General features: G+C 53.1%; 1 protein-coding gene across 2 annotated transcripts in view; it reads left to right on the forward strand.

Moving 5' to 3' along the window:
* The first annotated feature begins 1,385 nt into the window (after window positions 1-1,385).
* Window positions 1,386-25,939, forward strand: part of WSCD1 (WSC domain containing 1) — a 77,157-nt gene continuing 52,603 nt past the window's right edge. The window contains exons 1-2 of one of the 2 annotated variants that reach the window (XM_020964759.2): window positions 1,386-1,766; window positions 18,620-19,280. In XM_020964759.2, coding sequence (XP_020820418.1) covers window positions 18,836-19,280 — 445 coding nt within the window. In that variant the 5' untranslated portion in view covers window positions 1,386-1,766; window positions 18,620-18,835. Of the gene's footprint in view, window positions 1,767-18,459; window positions 19,281-25,939 lie in introns of those variants that run through there. The other variant, XM_020964761.2, reaches the window with a different exon arrangement.

The raw sequence follows: 25,939 nt of genomic DNA on the forward strand, positions 1-25,939 counted from the left end.
GCCCCCAGGCCCCCAGCCCTCCAGGCCCCTGGAGCTGGGAACAAGGTAGAAGGGCATGTGGAGAGGCTGGAGATAGCAGTGTAGGGAGGCTGGTGAGAAAGGAAGCCCAGAAGAGCTGGATACACCACTCATGTGCTCACACGTGAGATGTCTGTATTTTGTTTGGGCTGTGATTATTCTTAGTCAAGAAGCATTGATGATGCACCTACTATGTGCTAGGCACTGTTGGGGACACAAGGAAAACAAAAGTGTAGCTCTGCCCTCGGGGAGCTCAGAGTCCAGGGGAGGAGGTAACATTTGTAAGAGGTGTTTACAGGGTAAATGGAGGTGGTCTCAGAGGGAAAGGAGGGGGAGGAGGAAAAAGCCTGTTGCAGAAGGAGGGCTTCTAGTTGAATTTTGCAGGAAGCCAGGAGGTGGAGGCAAGGAAAGAGCACATTCCAGGCCCTGGTGGGGAACGGTTGGTCCCATATGAGAGGGAGCTGAGGAACCAGCAAAGGAAGCATCTGCATCCAGGGAGGAAAGTCAGGTCCAGGGCTGGCCAGAATCACCGGGAGCCCCCGGTCTTGGTTGTGAGCTAGTGTATACCACGGAGTTGATCTGCCTGCCTGGGCAGGCATGGGGAAGGGAAGTCACTGTGGAGTATAGTGTGTGTGGTGTGGGGGTATATTGTGTGGTTTGTATGTGAATACATGTGGGAGTGTGTGTATGGAGATGTATATGTATGTGTGTGCGTGAGTATATGTGGGGGGGGTGTATGGTATATTGCGGTGCGTGTGCAAGTATATGTGGGGGGTGTGCGCAGGTGCATTTCGTGGTATGTGTTTGTGCAAGCGTGCACGTGTGGGAGGGGGCGGTTATGATCCTCGCACTGGTTCCCTGGGTCACTTGCACATTGGCCCTGGATGTCCACTTGTGTTCCGGGATCAGTGATTTCTGTCTCTGCACCATCGAGCTCACTTGCGTGTCGCTGTGTGACTGTCTCGCTGGGTGTCACTGTGGTGCGGCTGTGATGTCTCAGTCACTGTGTTTGTCACCGTTTTGCGTGGCTGTTGTGCTCCCATGACTCTGTGTGTGCCTGGTGTCTGTGTGCCAGTGTGGGTTCTCTGATTCAGAGGGCAGAGCTGGGCACTACCTCTTCCCAGGTAGAGGTCTTGGAGGGCGGGGGGGGGGAAGGAGGGGGGACGCTGGGGCGGAGGCGACGGGACGTGGGGGGCTAGGGTCGAGAAGCCTCTGCTGGAACGGTGCCTCTAGTACCCGAGCGGGCCACTCATTGCTGGGATGCTGGGCATGTGCAGAGGAAGAGGGGGGAGGGAAGGAGGAGGAGCCGGAGGGAGGCGGAGCCCGAGCCCTAGCCAGAGTCTGTGCAGCCGGGCTGTGCAGGGCTGGGTTGTTCTGTGCTGTTCCGTGCAGGGTAGGGCAAGACAGACCTGGGCTGGGCTGTGCGAGCTGAGCTGAGCTGGGGCCACCGAGTGACTGACTGACTGACTGACTGACGGATCAGAGCCCCCCAGAGCTGGGCCGGATTGTGGAGGTGGAGGCGGGGAGGCTCCCGGGACCCTCGAGGTGGCAGCCGGCGGCGTAGGAGACAGCGGAGTCTGCTGACCGGACTGGAGAAGGGTCGGGAGGGCGGTAAAGAGAGAGAGGGGGTCAGGCAGGTGCGGCGGCGGTGGAGGCGCCAGCCCCCCTTCCCCCAGGATGCCCTCTGGAGCCCTGACGCAACGCGCTCCATCGCCCTGGACCGGCTGCTCCCGGACCTGCTCTCTGAGGTGAGTGAAGCGAGCAGTGAGCGAGCCTGGGCACGGCCATCGCTGCCGCCGCCGCGGCTACTGCTGCCGCCTCCGGGCCTCCTCGGGCTCTCTTGGGAAGAGGGCTAGGGGAGGCTCTGGGTCAGGGCGCCGAGATAACCTTCCACACATAACTTTGTGTGCTCTTCCCCACCCTGGGTCCCAGATGCGACAGTGTGCCCACTCCGGGCAGCCCCCTGCCGCTGGCACTCCTGCTCCTCTGCTTGGGACTAGAGGCAAATTTGGGGACTGGGTGGGGGCTTCCTTCCTCTGGAACGTGGAAGTGTGTGTGTGTGTGTGTGTGTGTGTGTGTGTGTGTGTGTGTGTACACAGAATTTGGGGTAAGGGAGGCATTGAAGTGGCTTGGGTGGGCATTGTCACACACACTGGTGTGCATACCCACCAACATAAACATACTCGCAGAGATCCGCTCGGAGCCCTGCCTGTCTTTCCTGGAGAGGGACGTAGGGCAGTGTGCCTGCGGCAGTCCCCCTTTGGTGGAAGGGCTGTGCATCTTCCTTCTGGTCGGGCCAGGAGCCCTTTGCCTGGTCCCCTCCCGCCCCAGGTTCCCAATGAGCTTGGATTTTTCTCTCATTTCTCTCTGAAAACTCCAGCTAAGGGACTGCTAGAGCAAACCTGGGTTTTTAGAACAGCACAGAGGCAGAGCTAAGCATCTGCCCAGATGTTGGCTAGCACTGGCTGAATGGGCCCCAGCAATGGCTTAGTGGGAGCCCATGATGGGGCCATTTCTGCCCGGGACTGTGGGCAGGGTGCCATCCTCCTGAGGGTTTGGGCACATGCCCAAATAAACACCAGCCAGATAGAGGTGTAGAGGGCCTGGCAGGGTCTCCTCTGCTTGCCCAGCTGTCACTGGGGCAGCAACACTGGGGAAGGCAATGGGGACATCTCAGCTAGCCTCTCCAGGGAGGCTAGCTGCCCTATTAGCCATGCTGTCTGCAGCTGCATTAAGCCCAACAGGACTGGCAGTTTGGGCTTCTCTGATGCCCTCTTGCCTTCCCCTCCTCCCTGTTTCTATCCCATGGGGACAGGGAGCAGAAACAATGTTTTCACCCTTACACATGAACTGCTCCCCAAATCAACCCCTTCCAAAGAAATAGCCAAAACCCAGGCTACTTGGAAGATAGCCCCTCTTGTGTGGGAGAGCCACAGGTGCCTGACTGACTGAGGCTCACTCTCCTGGGGTTGGAAAGAATGGCCTTTCTTCACCCCCCCCCCAACCCCAGGGTGTTACTATAATTGCGCTTCCCCAAGGCATCGCTGGTGTGGTGGCCTCCCTGCCTCAGAGGTCCCCCATGTTGTTGTGTGGAGCTGAACCAGCTCTTTGCTGGTCACTCTCTCAGGCCTCAGAGCTCAGGGGCCCAAACAGGCCAAAGACAGAAAGCCAGATCTAGGCTTCTTCTCAGCATCTTTCCCAGTGTGGAGGTGGAGAGCATGACCAGGCCAGCCCTTCTCTGCACCAGAGTCTGTCTAGCCCTGAATTGGCCCTCAGCCCTTCACATCATCAATCTGAAAGTGTCTCCACTCTGCCTGAGGACATGTGGCAGAGAGGAAGAGAAGCTTGAATCAGTGGAGGCTGAGAGCATCCTCCCCCCACCCCTCCACCCCAGCCACTTCCCCCTGCCCATGGGGAGCTGTCTACAGAGCTGAGTGTGATTGAGAAGTCTCTCAGGCTCCCAGAGGGATATGGGGAGAGCCCTCAGAACCCACTGCCTCAGGACATGTCAGGAGGGTGTGGATGGCCCAGTGTGGAGCAGCTGGTCACAGGAAGCACCCTTGAACAGACCCACTAAACCAGCTAGCATTGCCTGGTTGGCTATGGGGGTGATGTGGCACTGGGCTAGGGCCCTCATCCATCCTGGTTGTAGCTTCAAGGAGTCTGTACCCACCTCTGCCAGGCATGGCCCTCTGCCCCTCTTCTGTGCTGGAGTTTTCTATCCCTCAAGGCTGGACTCTGTGGCCAGGGAGGCTGGGATTCAAGCTTGCCACTTCAGGCTTTGAAAGGGAAAAGATGAAAAACAGGCTTCTTTTCTGGTCCCTCTTGTCCCTTCCCAGTCTCTTTCTCCAGAATAGACCAAACATTCCTGCCTACAGCAGGTTTGTGGGGTGGCCATTCTTGCAGTGACCCCACACAGCAGAAATGCTGCTCACATTGCAGAGTGAGTAGGGAGGGGTCCCTTCTTACTCTCAGGACTGGGTCACTGTCCCTAGCCTGCCCCCCACATTGGCTGGTCTTGGTTCTGCTCCCCAGTTACAGGCAGATGCTTTCTGGACCCCCAGGGACCCTGGTGAGAGGAGATCTACTCTTCCCATTCACCACTCAAAAGCTTCCTGATTCCACTATCTGTCTCTGTCTCTCTCTCCATGTTCAACCTCAGGGGACCTTGTCTGACCTCTTCCCCCAACCCTCAGAAAATAACTCAAGCATACAGTCATTCCTGGAGACCTAGCCTGATGACTTCCCCAAAGTGTCCTCAGCTCCCCCTCCACCTGATATTGCTAGGAGGGATTCTCCTCACCAGAGGTTGGCCCCCTCCCCCCAGATGCCTGGATGACTGGCACAGGGAATGGTAAAGAGTTCAGGCAGGTAGGGCAGCAGGTGCAGTGTGGACAAGAACCTGTGGGCCGGAGGTTTCAGAGTCTGGGATTTATCTGCCAGGATCCTGTTGTTAACAGGAGGATCCCAGGTCTAGAAGGGGCCTCAGAGGCTGCTTTGTACCCCCCTATATCTATGGCCTACTTGGCCTCTGTTTCCAGCCCTCCAGGAAGGGCAACCCCCTCCCCACAGGCTTCCCATCAGACTTACTGACATCTCTGAGAGGGAGGAAGTTCCTCCCGGGGATCTAATCAGCAAACACTTCTTTGCCACTCTCCCCCTCCCTCCCTGTCCCCCCTTTGCTTTAAGCAGCTTTATGGGGCCTATTGCCTAGTTTGCATTGGTGTGTCTGCATTGGCTGGGGGGTGTGGGGGCATCCCTGCTTTCTCTCCTTGCTTCCTAGAGCTGCTGTGAAGGTCATGGAAGTAAATGTGAGTGACTCACATTGTTACTGTCAGAGTCTACAACTTAGGCACCACTTGACAGGCATGGGCAGGGGAGCCTTCTCAGTACACTGCTTGGGTCTGAAGACGTTGGGGGTCAGAGAACGTGGGACACAGAGTTTGGGAAGGCCAGACTTCCTTCCATGAGCACCTCTCCTTGTCTCTCCTGAATCATACTCTCTGGCTGCATGGCCTTGTTGCAAAGGCATGAATTATTTGTTCTGGCAGGTGGTGGGGGGCACAAGGGGAGAAACAACCCAGTCTCTCTGCTCCTGTTCTCATCTTCACAAATCCTTGCCTCAGGAAGGGGTTGCCAGGGAAATATACCTTAGGAGAGAAGTTAGCCAAGCTTCCCAGGCAGGGGAATTGAATGGGGGAGGGGTGGAGAAGCCCAGGGGCAGGACTGAGGTCTGCAGCTGGGCTTGCCAAGGCAGAGGGAGCCTTCAATCAGGTGTGGAGAATCAGGGAAACTTGGCATGGGATGGGATCCATTTCATCTGGCCTCTCAGCAAACCACTTTTCCTTTATGGGTCTCAGTAAACTCACCTTTAAAATGGGGATACTGTTTCTTGCTTATCCATCTGCAGAGAGTTTGGGGAGGATGAGGCAATCTCTGTCTGGCTGGTGATTAAGAACAGCCAAGTGTAGAGAGGACCCCAGTGGAAAGGGTGCTGGTGGGCATTCTCTTAGGGAAATGCCATCCTCCAGGGGGAATGTTCTGAAGAAGTCAATATTTACAGGAATGCTGACCTGAGGCAGGCTGGAGACAGAACAGCCAATACAATGCTTGTTATTCCTGATCAGCTGGGGCCAGTGCCAGGTCTGGCCAGCCGAGACAGGGACCAGGTTGATAACATTCTCTGTCTGGATAACTAGCTCTGGAAGTCTTTTCCATGTTCCCATGGAACTTGCTATTGTATCTTTAAGACAGAAAGGGATCTTGGGGAGTTACAGTGTATCTGCCATCTGGGAGGAGCCTGACAGAAGTCAGTTTAGAGGAAGGCATGTGTGAGACAGCAGAGGAAGGACCAGAGAACTTTTCTCCTGAGAGACTGTGTGATGGGGCTCAGTGGAGAGATCTCCATGCTCTTCCTCTCTGCTAGATTGAGGAAACACTAAGATAGGTCTGTATTGTTTCTAGCTCAGCAGTTGGTTGCTGTCCTTCGTTTTCGTGGAGGACAAAATTGACATCACTGTGTTGGGGTCAAGGTACAGGGTGCATGACTGTGGTGGATCAGACCAGACTGATTGTTGATAACAATGTTAGTGAATTGTATAGTCGGTTACACTGACGTTTACTGAAACCTTCGAGACTGCGGCACTTGAGATACACATGTATGTATGTGTATATATTACATACACACATACACATGTGTGTGCACACCTGCACACAAACACAAACATGTTTCAGCTCAAACAAAATATTCCAGATCGAATGTTTGATGAACTCTATCCTAAGAATGGGAGACAGGATGGGATGAGGGCACTGAGCAGAAGGTAGGATCTGGTAGGGTCCTTACCACCTGGCCCAGCCCCTTCACCTTTATAGGGAGGAAGCAGGTCCAGAGGAGGTCACACATGTAGTCAGCCTCAGAGCAAATGGACCCAAGAACTCTGATCCCAAATCTTATGCTCCTTTTGCTGCTCCCAGTTTGAAAGTTCTGGGAGGGCAGAGTTGGGGCCAGGTCCTGAGGGGTAGGATGACTAGTTGCAGTCATTTCAGTGGGATGATAGATCTAGGGCTGGCAAGGTCACCAGATGCTTTTTAGCCCATCTCATTCTCCAGAAGAGGAAACCCAAGTTCAGGTTACACTACTGAAATCACAGCCAGAATTGGAATCCAGGGCTTCTGATTATACCTGTGGCACTTCTCCATGCCACCAGGAAGGGCTATAGTGAGTCAGGATTTTTCCAAGGCTTGCCCAGTCCTGCTCTCTAACTTTTTAGATAATGAATGTCTCACAGTATGAGTTGAGCTGGGCTTTGGGTTGGCGACCTGGTGTCATGTCCTGGCTCCTACACTGACTAGCTGGGTAAGACCTTGGGTCAATCACTGAGCCTCCGTGGACCTCAGTTTCCTAATCTATAAATGGGAATGATAATGCTTGTAAAAGTCAATCAGGGGAATGAAGGGAATAAGTATTTCTGCAGCACCAACTGTGTACCAGGCAATGGGCTGAACACTTTTACAGATATCATCTAATTTGATTATTAAGGCTCACTGTAAGCATCAAATGAGATGGAGGCTGTGAAGCGCTTGGTAAAATTCGGAGACAAGCATGATTTATTGTCATTGTCATAGTTGTCATCTTTGTTGTCATTGTCATGTTTGTCATCACCATCACTGTCATCATTGTCATCATCACTCCCAGGTTGTTGTCATCATCACTGTCATCATCCTTGCTGTCTTCATTGACATGGTTGTCATCATCATTGTTGTCATTGTCATCATTGTCATTGTCCCTTCCATGGTTGTCATCATCACTGTCATTATCATCTGTGCTATCATCATCATCATTGTCATTGCCATGGTTGTCACTGTCATCGCCATCATGGTTGTCATCATCATTGTCATCGTTGTCATTGTTACTGCCATGGTTGTTGTCATTGTCACTGTCATCACCATCTTTGCTGTCATCATTGTCATTGTTGTCATCATCATCGTTGTCGTTGTCATCACCATCATGGTTGCCATCATCATCGTCATTGTTGTCATCACTGTCACCATCATCTTTGCTGTCATTGTCATTGTCGTCATCATCTTTACCATCATTGTTGTCACTGTCATCAGTGTCACTGTAACTGCTGTTGTCATTGTCATTACTGATGTTGTTATTGTTGTCATCGTCCTTGTTGTCATTGTCCTTGTTATTGTCATTGTCATCATTGCTGTTGTTACTGGTCAGCATCATTGTGTCACCATCCTTGTTGTCATTGTCATTGTCATTTCCCATGTGTGAAGCTTCTCTCCTTGAAGCTGGGAATGCCACTGAATGTGGGAGCTGTGGCTTCCTGGGCTGCACCAAGAGCCAGCGTAGCCTTCTTGAGAACAGGCCGGGTTCTGTCTGCTCTTCTTCTCTGACATGACGACCACCCTGGCAGACTGGGGGTGGGGGATGCTGCCCAGGTCAGTTGTACAAATTTTAACAAAGCATCTGACAAACATGTTGACACTATTTTTCTAGAAACTAGACCAAATGGTAACAGGATGGGATGTCTTCAGAATGAATGGAATGGCTGTACCCAAAGAGGAGTTATCATGGTGCCCAGGGCTCTGTGCTTGGCCTCAAGTTGTTAGACATGCTTATCAGTGACAGGGAAGGTCTTTTTCTAGAATTGGCCCAGACAGAATATCTCATTGGCCTTCCCTACTGGCATCCTGCTGGCCTCACTGTGGAACCCAAAGACATGGAAGGTGATGGCAAAAGGGCATGGCCCTGGCACAAGACTAGGGGTTAACACCTTTCCTCTCTTCTAGGACAGGAATAGTCACAGATGGCCTGAAAGAGAGAGTAGGGTGTTCCAATAAAGGAACAGCCACTGTCTTCATTGATGTGCTTGCTGGAGAAGAGACCATGACCCTGGCCCAGATTAGGGACTGATGAGTTAAAAGGCTCCTTCTGACCTCCTCTTCCTCCCCTCCCCCAAAACTGACTTAGAGTTGTGAGCTACATTCTTCTGACCATCACGGCAGAGCTGGGAACCCCACTGGCTCCCTGCTGCGGGAACAGTCCGAGCCCAGGGTCAGAGCCTTAGACGCCAGGCCTTCTGCCATGGATGAAGGTCTCTGAGCCCAGCCCCAGTTTCTCTTCCTTAGCCTACAGAGGACTGTCCTCATCCCTTTCCAGGGTTGTTAGAGTTAGGGGAAGAACAGCCATAGATACCATATGGCGGAATCAAGAATTTGGCTGGGATTTCCCTGGAGATGGGATTGGTTTTTGTTTTCTCTCAGGGCCTGGCACAAATTAGGTGCCTAAGAAACATTGGTTGGATTGGATTCATCCAGGACATCTGACTTTGGTCAAGTTGATTTTGGTAGGCAGATGAATTTGAGAATTCAGGCAGAAAACACTCAAAAGTCTCCTCCCTTCCCCCCTCTCTTCCCCCTCCCTTCCCCCCTCCTCTTTCCTCTCCTTCCTCCCTCCTTGCTCATATCATGAATGCAGGTCCTGGGTGCTCGACAATCACAGACCAAGGGGCTGACCTGCCATGCTGTGCAGCCTTCAGGGTCCCTCTGCACAGTAGACTGTATTGTGTCTTCTCTCCATGACTTTCCTTCAGAGGAGGAGGGGATTTGACTGGGGAACTTCTTTCTAAGAACTCTCCCAGTGCAACAGCTGATGAATGTGCTCTGCATCCAGTCCTAGCCCAGAGCTGGGAGATGCCCACAAAGTGCTGAAGGAAGGGGAGCTGGCATGGTGCCCAGCACTGAGACCCAACTTTTCTGGTCTTGCCATAGATACCATAAGGAGGAATCAAGAATTTGGCCATAAGAAAGTCACACTCAGGGACTTTTGGAGAGCCCCTCCATTCATCTCTCCTGGGCAAGGGGTGGGGTGGAGAGGGAGGAAGGGGGAGACAGAGACCAGCAGACAGAGACAGAAATGGGGAGGGAGAGAGAGAGACAGAGAAAGAAAGGGGGAGAGAGAGAGACAGAGAGAGAGGGAGAGAGAGAGAGAGAGAGAGAGAGAGAGAGAGAGAGAGAGAGAGAGAGAGAGAGAGACAGAGACAGAGAGACAGAGAGAAAGAGACAGAGATGGGGCAGAGAGACAGAGAAAGAGAGAGACAGGGAGGTAGAGAGAGACAGAGATGGGAGAGAGAGAGAGAGAGAGTGAGTGAGTGAGAGAAAGAGATTGAATATTAGAGTGAGTGTAAGGGACCTTTAGAGTTGAGGAGAGTAGCTCTCAGAGAAGGAAAGAGAAGTACCTAAGGTCACACAACCTTGGTGTCCTGATTCCCAGGCCAGAGACCTGTCTACTCTCGCTGCCCCCCCCCCCAAAGTCCAGCACTGCAGAGAACAAAAGCTCTGACCGTGGTTGGGGGGCTTGGGCCAGGCCTCTGTTTGATTTCATTGGTTTGGAGCAATATAAATTAAACAGGAAGCAAGTGCCTGGTTTTGCATTAGCAGAGATGACCTCATGTCTGTCCTGTTCCGCATGTGTTTACTTCATTCATCCACAATGGTTGTATGTCTGCTCCTCCAGACAGATCCTAGCAATCCGGAAACCTCAGCTCATACAAAAACCAAGTAGCATTGGGGAGGCAGTGGTCAGGGGGAGGGGAGGGCAGTGGCCCCCGGGGGGGGGCAGCATCCATGCCCCGAGGAGGGACACACGGAAGGTCTGCCTTAGGTCAGACAAGTGGTCCCTGAGCACATTCTGGGCTTCAGCTCTAGCTTTACGGTCCAATCTTTCAGGGTTGATTTGGTCCAGGCGGCATCAATAAAACTTCCCTCACTTCAATGTGGGTCGTGTTGAAGAGGGACTGTCTCGACTCCTCCTCTCTTTCTCCCCACTGCAGCCCCATGCATAGGTCATGAGTTTAGGTTTGGGCCAGAAAAGGAGGTGATGTTATCCGTTCAGCACCGAGTTCTGCCAAGGCAAGATGGCCAGCCAAGGTGACTGGGTCAGGCAATGTCAGGTTAGGGTTCAGCTTAGTAACATCCTCTGTGTGCATCTGCCCCGCCCATGCAAAGGGATCATGGCATTGTCACTCTCAACTCGGGGCTCTGAGCCGGCAAAACAAAGTGTCATTTTCCAGAAGGTGAGAGGCAAGAGAATAGGGCAAAGCCCGAGGTTGCATGTTAAAAGTCTGCAATGATTTGTCAAGTCTCCTGCCTCTAGATCCAAACGGGTCGTTTTGCTGATGATGAAGTCAGCTCAGAGGGGCTGCCTGAATGTACCAGGGTCATGCAGCTGCCAGACGGAGATTCACATCTAGCCCACCCTAAATCTCAGCAAGGGCAGAGTCATAGCTCCTATGCTATTGGCTCTCTTTAAGTAAATGAACAAAGCAGGACTTCAAAGCAAGATGACTGGAGGTCCCAATGAAACAGTCGTATTCCCAATGACATGGGCATCACTGAACCTTGCTGGGTGGGCTCCACACCTGGTCTGTGTATCTGGAACAGACATGAGGCTGGCTGGTAGCACAGTCTAGGGGACCTCACAGGTCAGCCCTTTTCCCTCTGCCCTTTGGGAAAGGTGGTGTGCTGATAAATGTTTAACAACCGGTACTCCAGAAAAAAGTCTACACAATACACTTTTAAGTTTAATTTGAGATATTAACATTTTCTTAAGTCTGGATAATCAGTGAAACAAAATAAAGCACAGATTTGTAGTGTTGGCTAATTTCTGAGGTGTAAATGCTCGGGCTGAAAATTTGACAATCAGCTCTCCTAAGCCTGAGCAACAGTGAACAATTTCATAAGCTGGTTTGTGCTGACTTTATCCCCCGGCCTTTCCTTTTTCAAATCAGAAGCTGGAGATTTAAGTAGATACACCTTGTTACTGCAACTGGCTCGGTTTCAGTCTGGGAAAGACCCTTCTGGCATTTATTAGAACACCTACCACTGGCAGGCTCAATCCCTGTCCTCAAGGCACTTATAATCCAATGGAGGAAATAACTCGCTACAGAGAGGGAAGGTGCTAGAATTCAGAGGGCTTGGGGAAGGCTTCCTGTAAAACATGGGGTTATAGTTGGGACTTAAAAGAAGCCAGAGAGGTCTGTGGGAGGAGTTGAGAAGGGAGAATATGCTAGGCATGGAGGGTAGCCAGAGAAGATTTTTGTTGTTCAGTCATGTCTGACTTTCTGTGATCCCATTTGGGGTTTTCTTGGTAAAGCTTCTGGAGTGGTTTGCCATTTCCTTCCCCAACTCACTTTGCAGATGAGGAAACTGAGGTCAACAGGGTTAAGTGACTTGCCCAGGGTCACACGGTTAATAAGTGTCAAGTGTTTGGTCTGAGGCCGGATTTGAACTCAGGTCCTCCTGACTTTAGGGCCGGTGCTCTATCCACTGCACCACCTACCTACCCCTTGTGAGGGGCTTTGAATGCCAGTCAGGGTGTTTTGTATTTGATCCTGGAGGTGATAGGGAGAGACAGGAGTTTATTGAGTAAGGGACAAGATGGTCAGATCCGTGCCTTAGGAAAATTGCTTCAGTGGGTGCATGGAAGATGGACTGGAGCAGAGAGAGACCTCAGGCAGGCAGACCCCCAGCAGCTATTGCCATAGTCCAGGGGTGAGGCGATGGGAGCTTGTACCAGTGTTGAGGCAGGACCAGAGGAGAGGAGGGGGCATGTTGGAGAGATGCCGCAACACCTGTGCACCTCTGCAAACGTGAAATCAACAGGCCTTGGCACCACATTGGATATAGGGGGTGAGAGAGAGTGAGAAGCCCAGTATGACTCCTAGGTTGGGAGTCTGATGGTCTGGGAGGATGGTGGTATTCTCCGCCATGATGGTGCCCTCTTACCAGCTGGGAAAGTGTTAGGGGGAGGGTTTAGGAGGAAAGTTAATGAGTTCTGTTTTGGACATGCTTAGCTTAAGGTGTCTACTGAACATTCAGTTTGAAGTGTCTAAAAGGCATTTGGAGATGTGAGTTTGGAGGTTAGCAGAGATTGAGATAGATAGATAGACATGAGAATCATCAGACTAGAGACAGTAATTAAATCTAGGGAAGGTGATGGCATCACCAAGTGGAGTAGTATAGAGGGAGAAGAGAAGAAGGCCCAGGACAGAATCCTGAGGGTCACCTATGGTTAGTGGGCATGATCTGGAGAAGGATCCAGCAAAGAAAACTGAGGAGTCACCAGGTAGGAGAAGACCCAGGAGAAAGGGGTGTCTTGAAGACCTAGAGAGACAAGAATATCCAGGAGGACAGAGTCTCAGGCTTCAGAGAGGTCAAAGAGAATGGGGATTGAGAAAAGGCTGCTGGATTTGGGCACCAAGATCCTTGGTAACTTTGGGGAGTGGAGTTTCATTGGAATGATGAGGTCAGAAGCTGGGTTGGGAGGGGTTAGAAAGGAGTGAGAGGAGAGAACCTTTCAAGCAGTTCAGACACAAAGGGCAGATGAGAAATAGGACAACAGTGGAATGAGGGATCAAGTAAAGGTGTTTTTTTTTTTCAGGTTGGAGGAGACATGGGCATATTTGTAAGCAGTAGGAAAGGAACCAGCAGAGAGGGAGAGATGGAAAATAAGTGATAGAGATGGCTGTTTTATGGAGTTTATTTTAGGGAAAAAAGTTACTAATACAATCACAATAGCTCGGGGCCCCCAATAAAGAAAACTGTTAATGTTCTGGTAGAGGTTTGACTCTTTACCTTAATTTAATTTAACTTTTATCTCTGGCCAGCCCCATCTTCTTTATGTTTGAGGCAAAGATCAAGAGGTGGGACATGCTACATTACAGAAGTGAGCGGAGTGTTATGGTACCTGTAACTGGATGGACACGGGGAGGGGAAGTAGGAAAAGAGCAGACTTTCCTTTTGGGGAAACCTCTCTGTCCCTGTAGAGGAGAGCGCAACCAACAGCTTCAGCTTGAGCCCTAAGTTGGGAGACTTCTGCAGGGCCCTCTGGCCTCCTTGATGTCCCCCTTCCCTGCCACAGCCCATAGCCCTTCTCTTTTCCTCCTTTTTGGTGGTCGCTGCACTGAAGAGCCTTTCCATCTTGGTCATTTCCCTGCTGCTGCTGCTTCTCCTGAGCTCTTGACATCCCTGCCCCTTCCTCACATTCTCTTGCTATCTGTGTGTGTTCCTTTCATGGGAAATGAGGAGAAAAGGAATAAGCATTTATTAAGCACCTATTGTATACCAAGCATTGTGCTAAGTGCTTTACAAATCTCATCTTTTGTGATCCTCACAATAGTCCTGGTAAGGCTTATAATTATCGGGAGGGTTATTATTATTAGCCCTCTTTTTACAGTTGAGGAAATGTAGGCAAGCATTCAATTAGGGGACCTGCCCAAGGTCACACAGCTAGAAAAGTCCTAGCTCAGATTTGACTCCAGGCCCAGCTCTCTTACGAACTCCTGGGGCAGACTGATGATCATCTTCTTGCTCAAAGATCTCCATTGCCCCAAAGCGCTTTCAGAGCTGAGATGGTATTTGTCCCTCTGAACTGAACTTCCCAGAATGCCAGTCAGCCCTCAAGCATCTATTATATCATGGAGATGTATTTATACAAGGAAAACAATTAACTAGAGAGGGAAAGTGAGGCAGGGAGAATTTGGGTGAAGGTCAGTGAAGGAAGAAACAGAAGTAACTTTTGCCACCAGAGTGTAATATAGATGACCTGGACAGCATGAGGAAATCGAGGAAGCATTTGGGAGCCTTAGCACCAGCCTAGCATAGAGGCATTACAAAGTAGTAGAGAGACTCCAGTCATGAGGCATCTACTGGAGGCCTCTCTTTTTCTGCCGAAACCTAGAACACCCCATAATTCCTTGACTTCCTTCATTGATAACCACATCCTTCAAAAGACAGAGCAACCAATCAGGAGAAATTCTATTCTGAATCTGATTCTCACTGGTGGAAGTGGGAGATAATTGGTTGGTGGGGCTAGAAATGATGGCAACCCTGCTGTGTGGGGGGGTGACTCCTTCCTAAATCTGTCATGTAGGGTTTTTGATGTGCCCTAGATTGGGGAAGATCAAATTCCACAGGGTTACAAGGAAGAATAGGCAGGATCCCATGAACTAAAAGTCTACAGAAGTCACCTGGGATGGGATGGGAAGCTCTCACAAATGAAATTCTGAAGCCAAGGAGGTAATTGTCTAATGTTGAGGAAAAATGGGTCTCTCCAAAGAAACTGATGTGGATGCACAGAGAGCTCTCTAATTTATGTTCAATGGCCACAAACACACACAAAGACAGGAACAGTAATGGAAGCAAGGTTAGGTTTAATTAATTAATATAAAATACAAAAGAAAGGATTAATACAAAAGTATGACACGAGGTAATAGCATGAATGTAATATAAGGGGTTGCTCACCACTTGCATCTATTTGGGCATGGGGCACTGGGTTTGCATGGACTGTGCCTCTGGTAAGGACAAGGGGAAGTGAGGGAAGTAAGCCTTGCTGTAGTGCTTGACTCAGCCAGAGGTAGCAGGAAGGTTCTCACGGTCAAGAATCCAAAGTGGAGCTGGTGTAAGGCATGCTTGGTGAACGGACCTCACCCCCACCTCCTGGAGCTGAGGTCACTTTTTTTTTTTTTTGGTGAGGCAATTGGGGTTAAGTGACTTGCCTAGGGTTACATAGCTAGTGTCAAGTGTCTGAGGCTGGATTTGAACTCAGGTCCTCCTGACTCCAGGGCTGGTGCTCTATCCACTGCACCACCCAGCTGCCCCTCAGGGCACTTTTACCTCAAGGGCTTAACTCTGCTGGTCTATGGGTCAATTCAGTCTTGTTCCTCCTTTTCCCTTTATATAAAGTCTCCTGCTGGTAAGCATTTGTGCTGGCTTTGGAATATTCTATTGGTGCATCTCCATTGTGTCTGCACTCCTGCTTGGAATCACTGTCTGCTTGCCTGCCTACCCCCTCTGTGCCTCAGGCTGAAGCCGGGATGTTTCTCCTTCATCTCTGCCTTTCCCCCAAATCTGCACCTGAGCTAGCCGCATTCATCACACAACAAGGATTCCTGGCTACCAGCCAGGTTTTCTTTTATTTAAAGGGGAACAAACAGTATGAAGGGGAGTGTCAGCAAAGGGGAGGGAGGGGGAGATGAGAGCTGAAGCCGGCCTCTTCCCCCTGTGGGAAAGAGAGAGAGGCGGAGCTGGAGAAGGGGACCAGCAGCAGAGGAGGAAGATGAGGATGGAGGGTCTCCCCAGGCATCACTCAGATCTTGGTCAGTCTTCCCTCTGTCCCATACAGCAGTGACCCAGCAGCAGCAACAGTGGCCGCTGCCCATCAAAGTCTCAGGAGGATGGAGCGGGCAGTGCATATCTGGAAACCCAGCGTGATGCTCAGCCCTGGCCATGCCAAAGTGAAGAAGGAACCTCAAACCAATGCCTTTCGATTCCCATCTCCCCAAATCTCCACAAAGCCGTCCCAGAAGTCCAGCTTCAGAACGTATCACCAGCTGGTGGACCCTGGCATCACTATCCAGTAGCAACCCTTGTAGAGAGTATCGTAGCATGATTGGCAGGTTGCCCCTGGGCCCGTTAGCAAAACACAGGTCTGTAAGCTAGCTCTTCATGGGTAGGTCCAGTCAAGAAAACAGACTTGCCAGGGCACTCTCCCATGAGGAGTCCTTCCTGAGGGTCCAGAAGGAAATAGGATATTCAATCACCGTCCCCTCCCTGAGCTGCCTAGCTGGTAGCTGTCCGTTATAGAACCAAGACAATACAGGAAGCCTCCTGAAGGTGCTGGGCAACCTGCTCCTAGAGCTGGCCATGGACTCCACCTCCCTTATTTTGCAGACGGGGAAATGGAAGCACAGAGAGATCAAGTAACCTGCCCAGAGTCCCTCAGCTAGTCAGTATCTGAGATGGGATTTGAACCCAGATCTTTCTCACTTTAAGTCCAGCCCTCTGTCTACCATTCCTCAGGTACTTTTCACTCTCCTCCTTGGTGCTTCCTTCTCACCGTGGATCATCCATCAGCCCCGGTAGCCTTCTTAGCCTGGACCATCCCTCTGCCACGACAGTCCCTTTCTCCCATTGGTGAACTTCTCCAAAGGACTCCAATTTGGGGAGGGACCTAGAATGCCGATGTCCATTCCTTTCCTGACTGCGCCTCTTGTGACCTTGAGGACTTGGCCCCCATGGCCCCCAGGGACGGGGTGGGGTACCTTTCCCTCACCCACTTTCTTGTGGTGTCTTTCCCATGAGCTGTCTGGCACACAGCAGGCACTTAACAGAAGCTGATTGCTTGGTCGCTGTGTCTTGTCTCATGCTAACTCCCTCTCTCCATTCTCGGTGGGCTGTCTCCTGTGACTTTGGGCAGCCCTGTGGGCAGTCTGTATAGCCAGGTGACCTGTAGCAGCAACATGTGGGCCCATGCTATGTGGGGTGAAGCTCCACAAGTCTTTGCTTTGGGCCAGACACTGGGGGCTTCTGAGGGAGCCCCTGCCTGGTCCAAGAATGAACACGGGCCTTGTCTAGGACACCTGCTACAGGCAGGTAGGCGGGGCCACCATCTCCACCTCCTGAAACCTATGCCGCAAGTTTCCTGTTGGGCCCATGGTGTGGCCTCTCTAGTGGGTCTGGGGCTACCTTTGGTGTGGTCCTGGGGTCTCTGGAGAGGCTTGAGCAAGAGGGTGGGGAGACAGCTGTCCCACTCTGAATGGAGTCTGTGGAGGTTGGCCTGGTTGGTGTTCTATACCTAGGGTTCTAATTCTGTGACCTCATTGTCCAACATTTCTGAGACTCAGTTTCCTATCCTTTTCATCCCCAGTGTTTTATTATTCTAGGACTGTATGAAATTATTTTTAACTGTTCCATCATTTTTCCCCTTGGTCTGATATGCTTTTCTCCCATTTGGAGAGCTGAGGCCTGAGGTGTCATGGACTGACAGTCCCTGGATCAGGAAAAGTATGTGCCGAGGGAAGTTTTCCTTCCCCAGGGTTTTCTGAGAACCACATTCATCCTATCTTCTTCCAGCAGGGAGGCCAGGGTGTACTAGTTGTGGTGGGCTGTGGTCATGTCCTCTGGGCTGGTGGGGCTCCACAAGAGAGGATTGGATAGCAGGAGTGCAGGGGCTTGGGGGCGTGTGTGTGTGTGTGTGTGTGTGTGTGTGTGTGTGTGAGAAAGAGAGACAGAGGAGAGAAAGAGAGAGAGAGAGAGAGAGAGAGAGAGAGAGAGAGAGAGAGAGAGAGAGAGAGAGAGAGAGAGGAAGGACAGATGGAGCTGCCCTGATGATGCTCTTGGCTGGCTCTCTATTTCCAATGCTGACTGGAGATGACCCAGGTAGTTGCAGGCTTGCTACCCTTCCCTTCTTTTCTCCACTCCTTCCTCCCTGCTTCCCTCCCTCCCAGAACAGGATCTCTCTGCAGTTACAAGACAGTTAGACCCCTTTAAGTAAGTGAGAGTCTCCATTAGGCACATGATGATTCCAAATGTTTAACTGGAAAGTCCAGGAGAGCTGGGGAGGGAGGGGGTGTCCCCCTCCCCCCTGCCTTGGCTTCCCCCACCTGCCTCTGGCTGCTCACATTTGCAGGCAGGCAAGGGCCTGCCCATGTGAGGGGCACAGAGAAGCAATTGACCAGGAGGCTGGGGGGCCTCTGGCCTGGCCCCAGCTCTCATTAGTTACTGGCCGAAGGGTTAGTCACAGCTCACAGGATCTTTTCTTCCTGGGACAATCCCCCACCCCCTGTGCAGGGCAGCCTTCCTTATTGCTCAGCCAAGACGGAAGGCAGCTGAAGAGGCATCTGCCAGCCTTCTCCGAAGATGCCTGGCCATTGGAGAGCCCAGCCTCTGCAGCCAGCGGGTGGCGCTCTGTCCCTCTCCCCACACATTCTCCTCATTTGAATACAGGTGCACTGCCCCCGTCCAGGCCTGGCCTGTCAGCTCCCCACCCCCTGCATTCAGCCAAGGAAGGAGGCGGGGTCAGAGCAAGCCTCTCTGTTCTGTTCATTCCTCTCCTGTGGCCAGTTATGTCCAAAGGAAAGCTGAGGAAAGATTGCATTTGGTGTCTTGGAAACAGATCCTTCCGAAGTCATAGGACCCTGGGGGCTGTCCCCTTGCCCTCCCCAGGCTCCCTCAAGGGGAGGCTGTGCTCACCCAGTCCTGAAGCTGGGTCCCTCCTGCTGGCTCTGAGTATCTGTCTTTGCCCTTCCAGGATCTGTCTTGTTTGAGGGTCTGATGATGGAGTCGTCCCAGAGGCTGCTCAGGAGATGTCCGCAGCCACCAGGCTCCAGGGAGAGTTGTGATGGGGCCCGAGGTCTGACAGAAGCAGGACCCCGGTGATGGGATGAGCCAGTGGATGGAGCCAGCCCCAAGCCAGCCAGGGATCTGAGTGCCGCACAAACCCCCCCACCCCCACCCCAGCAAGGGCATGGCCAAACCATTCTTCAGACTCCAGAAGCTTCTTCGGCGTACACAGTTCCTGCTCTTTGTGATCACGGCTGCCTATCTGATGGCTGGAAGCCTCCTGCTTCTCCAGAGGTCCCGCCTGGCCATGATGCCCCAGGGGCCAAGGCCAGCACCCAGCCCACTACAGGCCCTGCCCGTGGCTGCCGTGGCCCTGGGTGTCGGCCTCCTGGACAGCAGCTCCAGCCCCCGAGAAGGCCACAAGCTCCTCCTGGGCATGGACATGCTTCGGCGGCCACCCAGGGCCGAGCCAAGGCTTGGGCCCCGCTGGCTCATGGCCCGCAACTCAGAGCTCCGGCAGCTGAGGAGGCACAGATTTCGTCACTTTGTGAGTGACCAGGAAGGAGCTCTGGGCCCAGGGTCCCATGGTGGGGACCCCAAGGTCCTGAAAGAGGCCTCTGAGAGCCAAGGTAAGCCTGGTGGTTCTGCCTGGGCTGTCGGCACATTTACACGTGTGCACAGGGAGGGGGCGCTGTTCATACCTGCACCCAAGAGCCCTCACCTCTGCTCTCTGGTCACAGGGCATCGTTTGTGGGCAGACTCTGAGGACCTGGGAGGGGGAGCCCCCGGCACCTGACACCCTCTGTTCCCGTCTTCCCTCCTCCCATCTCAGGGATCAACCAACATGCTTTACTAAAGCCTTGCCTTGTGCCTGGCAGTGTGCTAAGGCTTGTTTCTCCAATTCTAGTGCAGGGCTAGGCATCTAGAGGGCTAAGCCTCTTCTTGAGGTCTGAAAGGGCCAGAAGGGTCTTGGGCATGGGTAGGTGGAAATCCCTCATTTGACAGTTGAGGACCAGAAGGTTTGTGGGTCTGCGCAGTGGGGAGGGTGGCTCACGGGGCAGTTCTGCTGTGCCTTGTGTCAGCAGCTGTGCTGGGGCCCTTGCTTCTCTCCCTCATAGCATTCTTAGCCCCCGGGGCTCACCTCATCGGGTCCCGGGCAGGTCCCTGAGATGGAGCAGTCATTATGGTCCAAGGTGAACCTGGCTTGGGGCACAAAGAATAGAGCACTGGACTTGGAGTCAGGAAGACCTGAATTCAAATCTAGCCTCAGACACTTACTAGCTGTATGACCCTGGGCAAGTCGCTTTAGCATTTTGCTTCAATTTCCTCATCTGTAAAAATGGGGATAATAACAGCACCTCTCTCAAAGGGTTGTTGTAAGGATCTAATGAGATAATAATTGCACAGTACCTGGCATGCAGTAGGAGCTTAATAAGTGCTCATCCCCTCCCTCCTTGCCCCACTTCTTGGCTGTGACTCTCAGATAACTCTTAGGCTGCCAAGGGCTAGTAGCACCCTGGCCCTGGTGGGTGGAAGGCTTATGAATTACCTTGTCTCAGCTTGTGTTTTTGGACCTATCACATTCAGGTGCCTGGGCCAGACTCCAGAAAAGCCTGGATTTTAGGGGGGGCAGAGAATGTGGCAGATTTTCAGTGTCAGAGTAGAGTGGGGTGGGCCTTTTTCATGCCCCTCAGCTCACACCTTGTAGGGCACCCCAGCTGCTTCTGTAGATAGGACAGGTCTGGCCCCCAGAGCGAGAGTGAGCGCCTGCTGGGTTCCATAACAAGTTCATTTTGGGGTTGGGGGTGGGGGGGCAGATCTTGGGATCGCATGGGGATGCTTAACCTGGAAGAGAAGGCAGGTGGGGGCTGACTGAGCTGGCTTCAGACCAGGCCGTAGGCCCCGGCCCTGGCCTCCTTGCCCTTTCCCCAGCAGTCGGCCTGGAAGAGGAGGAGTTGGTGCCTAGTGCTTGGCTGGGGGTGCCACAGGGGCACTCCTGGGGTAAATGGCCACCTCCTACCTGGAGCCAGCAGAGACCAAGCCCAGGACCCCCTTGAGGCCACACTGCTGCTCTGGCTGCCTTGTGGTCTGGCCTTGTTTGCCTTTGGGTCACTGCCATGATCTGAATCTTCTCCAGCACTCTGACTTGTGGCCAGTGATTAGGGGCCAGGTAGAGTATGGTGGGCAGGGAGGAGGGGGTGGCTGCTGCCAGGGCCCGACATGAGGCTGGAGGGCATGGGGCAGCTCTCCCTACTCTAGATAGGCTGCACAGGCTTGCTGGGGCCCAGACCTCTGGGGATGTGGTGCAGGGCCTGGTCCTGCCAGGGGGAGGCTGCTGCCTGGGTCCTGGCCCTTGGCAGAGGGGGCAGAGCTCACCCTGCTCTGACTGCTGGTCAGAATGGACAGCTGCATTCTGATGACCTCTGGGTATGGGGTGCAGGGCCCGATGAGCACAGAGGGAGGCTGTTGTCTTGGTCCTGGCCTGAGAGCAGGGAGCTAAGCCTGCTCAGGCTGGGCTGACAGCCCTTTGGGGACCCTCTGGCTGCTGCTGCCACTGCCTCCACAAGGCCATCTGTTGTAGTTTTCCAGAGCTTTATTCTCACTAAGGTAGGTCAAGGAGGGGAGGCCTCAGCCTGGGAATGGCCCTCCTGTGTGCCCTCCATGAGAGCAGCATTGTCTTGGCAGGGGCCTCTTGGAAAAGGAATTTACATCCCATTTTTCATGCTGTACTTTGGGGTTGGGAAAAAATGAAGCTGGCCAAGTCCCAGCCCCTCGGTCAGCCATTGGGCCAGCTAGGTTTATTCCCAGGGATCCCAGGGTTCGAAAGGCATCTGCTCCTAGGCTGTCAGATGCCGTCAGAGAGGATGAAAGGGGTCCTGAAGGTAGATCTTCCAAGGCCTCCTGGGAGTAGGTCAGAGGGCATGAGCATTTCAGAGAAGGAGGGGACTGAGACACCGTGGACCTTCCGTTGGCCTTGGTGCAGGCAGACCAAAAAGCCCTGGAGAGTGGCCTGGGTGGGGAAGGGAAGACCCCTGCCCACTGCAAGCACCCTCTAGCCAGGGTGAGGGTCTTTGAGTCAGCAGTCTGCCCTAAGCAGGTGCCAGAGTCCTGCTCTGGGCCTCATCCTTATTCCAGTAAGGTGGTGATGGTTGCTTGGTTGTCTCTGGCTCTCTGTGACCCCATTTGGGGTTTTCTTGGCAAAGATACTGGAGAATTCTCCAGGATTCTCATTTTACAGAGAAGGAAACTGAGGCAAGCAGGATAAAGTGACTTGCCCGGCTAGTGTCTGAGGCTGGATTTGAATTCAGGAACATGAGTAAGGTTACAAGCCCCAAATCCTGTTTTCCAGGACAGGTTTCACTCCTGCTGAGATCCAGGTCTCCTTCTCTCTTTCTGTCTGACACCAGATCATGGTGGATATCTGTCCTTCCTCTTCTTAGCTGCCCTTGCTCTGTGTCCTGCATATGCCCCTCTGAAATCAAGGCTGCTGCAGCCCACGGGCAGTCTCAGATGCACCCCCACCCCTTCCTTATCATGGGATATGCCTTGCTTCTTTCTTCAGTCGAGTGATGGAGAGCTCGCCATTCCTGCAGGGATGACTTCTTTTCCTTGGGGAATTTTGGTCCTCAAGACTCTTCCTATCCTAAGCTCCTAAAGTCTATACTATTGACAGCATCTGTCAGGGCTGGTCACATCTGGCATGGGACATGGCTAATTTATGGAAGGGAGGAAGGAGGAAGGGAAGGAGGGAAGAATGGGAGGAAGGCAGGAAGGAAGGAAGGAAGGAAGGAAGGAAGGAAGGAAGGAAGGAAGGAAGGAAGGAAGGAAGGAAGGAAGGAAGGGAGGGAGGGAGGAAGAAGGAGGGCAGACAGACAGGCTTCTCTAAGATATTACATGGAAAGCTCACACTTACTTACCTTAAAGCACCATATTTATATATATATATGTGTTGCTGCTGCTGCTGCTGTCACCATCCATCCATCGCAGCCACCACCACCGGGCCACCAGCATGGCGCACAGGCCCCAGGACTGGGGGCTTCAGCCTAGCCCAGAGCATCGATGCCCTGGTGACACTGAGCATGTGCACGCCTTGGCCGGGGGTGGGTGAGGGGCTGGGGCAGGAGCACCCTCAGAATGGTCCCCAACCATCCCGCAAGCACTTCCTCTGCAGCAAGGACCAAGGGATTCAAAGGGCAAAGGTCTCCAGGAGCCCCCAGCCCAATGGAGGAGCCAATCTGCGAACCCCATTATGCAAGATGGAGGGCAGGGAAGCGAAGAGACATTTATTAAGTCTTTACTGTGTTCCAGAAACCGTGTTAAGAGCTTTACAAAAATTAGCTCCTTTTATAGAATGGTAACATATAGGACAGGCAGCTTGGGGTGCCAGAGCACGTGGGCTGCCAGGCCTGGAGTCAGGAAGACCTGAGTTCAAGTCTGGCCTCGGACACGTCCAAGCTGTGTGACCCTGGGCAAATCACTTCACCCTGTCTGCCTCTGTTTCCTCATCTACAAAATGAACTGGAGAAGGAGATGGCAAACCGCTCCAGTATGTCTGCCAAGAAAACCCCAAATGGGGTCACAGAGAGTGGGATGGGACTGAAACAACCAAACGACAACATATAGGATAAAGCAGAAATCACCTCAGGAGGACGTCACTAGAGTTTAGGAAGATCCAGAAAGACTTCTTTCAGAAGTGAGAGGTTTGATCTGAGACTGGCAGGAAGCCAGGAAAGCCAGGAGAAGGAAGTGAGGAGGGAAAGGAAGGGAAATGCCTGGGGCCAGGCGATGGAGAGTCTTGGTGGTGGAACCTCCAGAAGCCTGGTGTCCCTGGATGGAAGAGAAGGTGGGGGGTGGAGAGTGAGGGGTAAGAAGACTGGAAAGGGGGAGGGGACAGGATGTGAAGGGTGTTGATGGAGGCCACACGGAGCCACTGGGGTTTGCTGAGTGGGGGTGACACTAAAAGCTTGTGCTTTAGGAAAGTGCCTGTGGTGGCTGAATGGAGGTGGACTGGAGTGGGTAGAGACTGAGGCAGGCAGCCCCGGTGTGGGGTGAGTCTGCAGCAGGGTCGGGGCAGGGTTAGAGGAGAGGAGGGGGCGCATTGAAGAGATGTTGTGAAGACAGAAATGATAGGTCTTGACAAAACGTGGATATGGGGGGAGGGGGGAGAGATATTGAGGAGAAGACCTCAGACACACAGGTTGATGTCTACCCTTTTTGGGAATAGGGACGTCAGGAAGAGGGGAGCACAATGAGGTTTTTGCAGTGTTGGATTTGAGATGCCTATGGGACATCCAATTTGAGATGCCCAGAGACGGTGGGGGATGCCCTACTGGCAGTCAGCAGAGACGTCAAGGCTGGATCTAGAGGTCTGGAATTATCTGCTCAGCAATGATTGAGAACCCAAGGGAACCGATGCCATCCCCAAGTGAGATATCCTCGAAGGAGGAGAGGAGGGTCTGGACAAGGCGGTGTCTAAGCAGGGGCCTTTCTCCCAGAAGCTACTCCAGATGCCCCAGGGCCCTCCCCCTCCCCCCTGCCCCAGCCCCAGCCACATGGGGATGTGAGTCCCCTCCTGTTCTGGGTGACCTCTGGGGACTTCTGAGTAACATGACTCCTTTGAGGTCCCTTCCAAGTCTGGCTATAATCCACTGATCCCATCCAGCAGAGCTCAGATCTCGGCGGTGCTGGGGGAGGATGAAACAAGCCAGGACTTTCTTCCAGGATGGGGCAGGCACCTGCAGTATCCTCCCTTTACCTTGGGGCATCTGCCTGGCCTCGTATAGGCCTGGGAACAATGAGGGAGAGAGCAGGGGCAGGCTGCCCCTCAGGACAGAGCCAGGGACTCCCCGGAACCCCCCAGGAGTGACCCAGGGGAGAGCAGGGTGGTGGTAGAGGTACCTGGCCAATGGAAGGGCTCCCCCAGCCACGTTCTCAATTCAGTCCAGTACAACCTGGCTCCACAGACAGTGTCTTCTGTGTGCACAGCCCCGTGCTGGTCCTTACCTTCTGCTGGGGAATGAATAAATGCGGGACAATTTGAGAAGAGGCTTAGAAGCTGGGGCCTGTAGCAGTCAAAGGGGAGGGGGAGGGGGAAGAAGGTGTGTGGAGCTATGAGATGGGCGGAGGTGCGCTCTCGTTAGCCATGAGGAATGAGGAGTCTGGAAAAGTCCGGGAGGGCCCCGGGATGCTGGGCTTCGAATGCTAGGTCAAAGCAGCAGGGAAGGAGCCTCGCTGCTGGCCTAGGACTCATTATTCTGGGAGAGCTTTGTCCCCATCAGGCCCCTGGGCTTCCCGGCTGCCCAGAGCTGTTAGAAGAGTACTTCAGACAAGACGATGCGGGAAGAGATGAGAGGAGGCCCAGAATCCTCTGTGAGGGGAGCTGGCCAGGGCTCTCACCCCCGGGATGGCATGGGATGATGGCACGGGCCGGCTCCCCAAGCAGGGTCAGCGCATCTGCAGGAGGGGGGTGCCCGGGTTCTCCCTGGATCACAGACTGACCCCAGCACCGGCTCAGCTTGGATCTCAGGACTCACCAGCCGAGACTTCAAGATGCCACACCAGGACTTGGTTACGGTTAGCATTTCATGGCAGCTGCCCAGCGGCCAGCCTTACAAACTCATTGGATCCTCACCACAGCTCTAGGAGGGAGGCGCTGCTGTTCCCATTTCACAGATGAGGAAGTTGAGACAGATAGGGTCAGTCAGAGATATTCTTGGGGAAGGCATGCACGTCCTAGGAAAGGCATCTAGCACAGGTGGGATTTGTGGAAGGAGCCAGGGATGAGGTCAGCGGCCGACCCATAGAGTGAAGAAGAAAGGGTTCGGATAGTGTAGACAGCCTGAGAGGGAGAAGAGGTCTCAGACGATGGCTGGGATGGGATGGGGGAGGGGTGTGGAGTCATTCAGCCAATCAGAAGGCATGTGTAAGCACTTTCTGTGTGCCAGAGAAGAAAGGCAAAGCCCTCTGAAGGGAGGGGGTTTGTATGCAGGAAGGAAGAACCGGCAGTCAGGGAGAGACTGAGGCTCAGTGAGAGGGGAAGGAGACGGCGTGCTGTGGTGGCGTGGTGGTGCGCAGGGCAGGGCCCCCCTTTCCATGTGAGACAGGGGAGGAGGGGATGGTGTGGCAGATGGCATTCGAGGGGCGGGAGATGAGGGAGCTCTGTGGGAGTCACCTCCAGCCTTTCAATGAAACAGGAAAGGGGAGAGAGTTGGGGGGGGGGGTCTCCAGAAGTTTAGGGAGAGATGAATGGCTTTGAAAAAGGTGTGGCAGGGAGTGGGAAGGTGAAGAC

Source organism: Phascolarctos cinereus, unplaced genomic scaffold (genome assembly GCF_003287225.1).
Source record: "Phascolarctos cinereus isolate Bilbo 61053 unplaced genomic scaffold, phaCin_HiC Scaffold_7;HRSCAF=346, whole genome shotgun sequence".
NCBI classification, from domain to species: Eukaryota; Metazoa; Chordata; class Mammalia; order Diprotodontia; family Phascolarctidae; genus Phascolarctos; species Phascolarctos cinereus.